The 3773-nt window shown below is 36.9% G+C and overlaps 1 protein-coding gene across 1 annotated transcript in view; it reads left to right on the top strand.

Annotated features, from left to right (window-relative positions):
* The window catches only part of LOC107552361 (ankyrin repeat domain-containing protein 10-like), an 8500-nt gene extending 5211 nt beyond the window's left edge, over window positions 1-3289 (top strand). The window contains exons 3-5 of the mRNA XM_016234223.1: window positions 1111-1384; window positions 1490-1576; window positions 2588-3289. Of these exons, the coding sequence (XP_016089709.1) occupies window positions 1111-1384; window positions 1490-1576; window positions 2588-2970 (744 nt within the window). The 3' untranslated portion in view covers window positions 2971-3289. The remainder of the gene's footprint in view (window positions 1-1110; window positions 1385-1489; window positions 1577-2587) is intronic.
* The last annotated feature ends 484 nt before the right edge of the window (window positions 3290-3773 follow it).

Raw genomic sequence — 3773 nt, 5'->3', positions numbered from 1 at the left:
GCTACAGCGGAGAAAAGAGTTTGTGTGAACTTTAATGTAAGGACTTAAATATTCATATGTAGCTCACAATAAGCTATCGTATGGCTTCAGAAGTAACAGAATAATTCGCACAATCGGGGAAAAAAAAAAAATCTCAGATTTGGATCGGCCCTCTCTGACCGATACCCGATCCGAGAAAAATGCCACTATGGGAGCCGATACCAGATATGAATATCGGATCGGCGCATCCCTACTTCATAGCGTGTTTTTGCGTTTTCAAGTGGATGAGGTTTTTTATTTTTATTTTTTTAAAATGGAGGAAAAACTACCTGTGTACATGTGGACTAGGCCTAAAACATGTTCAGGCAAGGCAAGTTTATTTGTATAGCACATTTCATACACAATGGTAATTATGTGGGAAGTGTGTCAAGATAGCATGTTGACGATTTAAGGTGCTGTACTATTTCTTCCAAAGTTTTGCTATCAATTTCTTCAAAAGCAGACATTTGATCCCATCAGTTCAGGATCAAAAAGGAATTCATAGGATCATAATTCTTAAGGCACTATTCAAAGGCTAGAATCTTTGAATCTGTATCTTTGAATATCAGTGTCACACAGACAGGGCATAATCTTGTGTCATCTGACAAAATGGTAAACATTTGACATTCAAATGATATGTAGAATGTAATATGACTAATAATCTGATCTGATCTTTTATCCATTTAGCATGTTGGTTCATGTCTGAATTCTCATTTAAGTGCACACACTGCATTTGGAGATGTACATGCTCTGAATTCTTTTTTGTTTCTAATGAACTATGCTTTTCTGCTTTTAGCTACTTCTCGAAAAACAAAGATCAACTGCCTTGCCTTCAGTACTTTTAACATGACAGTTCTTCAATAAAAGCATTATGTTGGATAAATAGTATTAAATTGTATCATTGTTTAATTTGGTTCACAAAAATGATTTGTAAGGGGGAAAAATGGTCCAGAGTACTATTTCCTATTGCAGTGTGTGAATCATCAACTGTTGGGCCTTTCCTAAAACTAGCTTATAGAATTAAAGGGAAAGTCTTTGAAATTTAAAAACATTATTAACATTAGTATAACAGTTCTAATTAGATAATACCAGACCCCACTAATCTCTTTTGTTTTTTACCCACTGTGCAGCTTGAGGAATGCAAATGGTTTGACTGCAGCAGATCTGGCCCATGCTCAAGGCTTCCATGATTGTGCTCAGCTCCTCTCTAATGCTCACAACCAGCTAAATCAGATAAATGGATTTGCCCATAATGGGACCGACCATTCGCACATCCAGGGCCACAGTCTTCTGAATGGGATAGCCAATAGAAAAATATTTCTTGATTGCAGAGAGCCAAACCACATGAAGAAAGCAAGAACTGAGCGTAAGTCAGTTTTGTAGTGCATTTAATCATTGTGTTTGTGCACAAAATCAACACAAAATCAAGGAAAAAGGATTTTTCTGACTATATTGCATGCGTTCCATTCAGGCATGAATTTTTCAGCGAAGACAAACAGTGGGATTGGAGAGGAGCTTGAGAGTATGAATGTGGAATCAACTGCTGAAAACCAGTCAGGTGGGACTGGACCTTCTCCACCAATGTCTATTGACCTTGAACATCATGAGGACAGTGTTCCTTTGAGGAACCCCTCTCCCACCCAAAAAATGCTGGAGCCCACATCTATGACTTCTGTTCCTGGCCCCTGGCTATGGACAAACTCTTATGCTTATTTATGAGGGCCAAGCCATCAACAAGTTTCCCCAGGTTTATCAACAAGCTGTCAATGCAAATTATTTGGCTAGTATATTTGTATTGGATTTTTTTCAGGCTGCTGAAATATCTGCAATCTAAAAGTAGTTGGGGTGAGATGTAAATTTTTTCAGAAGCTGACATTTATTTTCAAAGTATGCACACAATTGACTTAAATAACAGACTTTACCAGTACTTGCAAAGACACACCAGCTAAAATAATACAGAAATACATGTACAGAGTTGCTAGTTTTCTTGGCTTTATTTCCGTGAACTTTTGCCATATTATCTGTATATGGTCATTCTGAATCAGTTTAGTAAAAGTAGCTTATTGTTAGCTTAATATTGTACAGTATGCTTGTCTGTAATAGTTATATTTTCTGAATCTCCCAGCAATATATTTCACAATGAAAGCATCAACTGATTTTAGGATATTTCATTTCATGTCCTATTTACAAATTAATGAATGCATTGGTCAACATTTTACTAAGTAATTGTGCTTCCATCCTGTTTATATGAACTATTTTAAAGATATTTAAATATTTCACGTGTAATCTGCTTGTTTATTTGAAACACTGAAGCATCTTTTAGGTTATTTGATGGAGTTTATGGTTTCTCTGAGTAAAAAAAAAAATTCTTACTGCTGACTTTTGCAGTTAGGTGTTAAAACTCTCACTTGTGACCATTTGAAAGAGTACAGTGTGTGTGTGTTGACTTGTAATAATATTGTTGATCAAAAACAAGATGACATATTGTACACTTGAAATATGAAAAGCAAAAAAGTGCTCATATGGAAAATGAAATGCAGTTTGTCGCTTGTCTTGTTTTGAATGACAGATGAAGCCATAGCCACAGGTTTGAGGAATGGTCATGGGCAGCAGAACAGTTTCACTGTCAACAGCTTCGTCACAAATGGGCAGTGCTATCAGTCCCAATTCAATGGGGTCGAGACCATTCCAGATGAGTCAAGAATGGACATGTGTGGCTCACTGCACCTCAATGGTAGCCCAAGCAGCTGTGTATCTCACCGGCCTGCATGGGGTGCGTTCCTGCCTGAATCCGGGGAACATCTGCGCTATGGACACTACCATGGCTTTGGAGACACGGCAGAGGACCTGGAAGATGCTAGCAGCTGTCGGGAGCACAGCACGATCGTGAAGGTAGAGCAGCACTACGACCAAGAGGTTCTCAGTGCCGTGCAGCTGTTCCATGGATCATAAAGTGAAAATGATATCCGTACATTTGATTACAAGTGGTCACATTGATGGCAGCACTATACGCTTTAAACTGAGGGGCTATCTAGCACCTTAACGCAGGCTGTTTTGTTTTTGGATTTTTTTTTGATAAAGGGGACAGTCTTTCTACCAAAGGGGAGAAATTGTATTGCATTTTGTATCTGAGCTAATGACTTAATTTTATTATATGTATGTGTTTGAACTCAGCCTCGATATCTGGATGCATTTCTTTTTTTTCCCTTTAATGCAACGTTAGAATGTTAAGTTGTACAAGAAGTTGATTTTTATCTGGATTGAGTTTGTATTTTTGTGCCAATGAATACTAGCTTTTTGAGAAAGACTTTTGTATATGATTGTTTTGTTGTATTTGTTTTTTTTCCTGAGAAGCAAAGCTGACATGCTGACTGTAAAACAGTGTTTTGTTTTTTGTTTTCTGGAAAAAAAAGCTTGTGTAACTCTGTAACAATCTTCTGTAAAAGATGTGTAACATTCCTTTATCTTTGTACCGTTTGTTCTAAAAAAAAAATCTAACTCAAAAGAAGCTCCTTTCATTGCCACCTGAAGACCATTCTGCTATATAATATAGTCAGTTCTTATTGTGAATTAAAGATGGATTTATTTTGAAAGTAAAAGCATACGTTTCTCACTTTTTCTTACATCTACTTCAGTGCATTTTGGCTTTGACCCTCAATTCATCCCTGACATACATTTTATATGTAATGCACTCAGAAAAAGAGGCATTTTTCTTCTTGGTAGTGTTTAATAGGTGAAAGCCAGTTAAACTTTTT

The sequence above is a fragment of the Sinocyclocheilus grahami genome, unplaced genomic scaffold, assembly GCF_001515645.1.
Source record: "Sinocyclocheilus grahami isolate Dianchi unplaced genomic scaffold, SAMN03320097.WGS_v1.1 scaffold448.1, whole genome shotgun sequence".
Lineage (NCBI taxonomy): Eukaryota > Metazoa > Chordata > Actinopteri > Cypriniformes > Cyprinidae > Sinocyclocheilus > Sinocyclocheilus grahami.
This window is presented reverse-complemented; position numbering and strand designations above follow the sequence as displayed.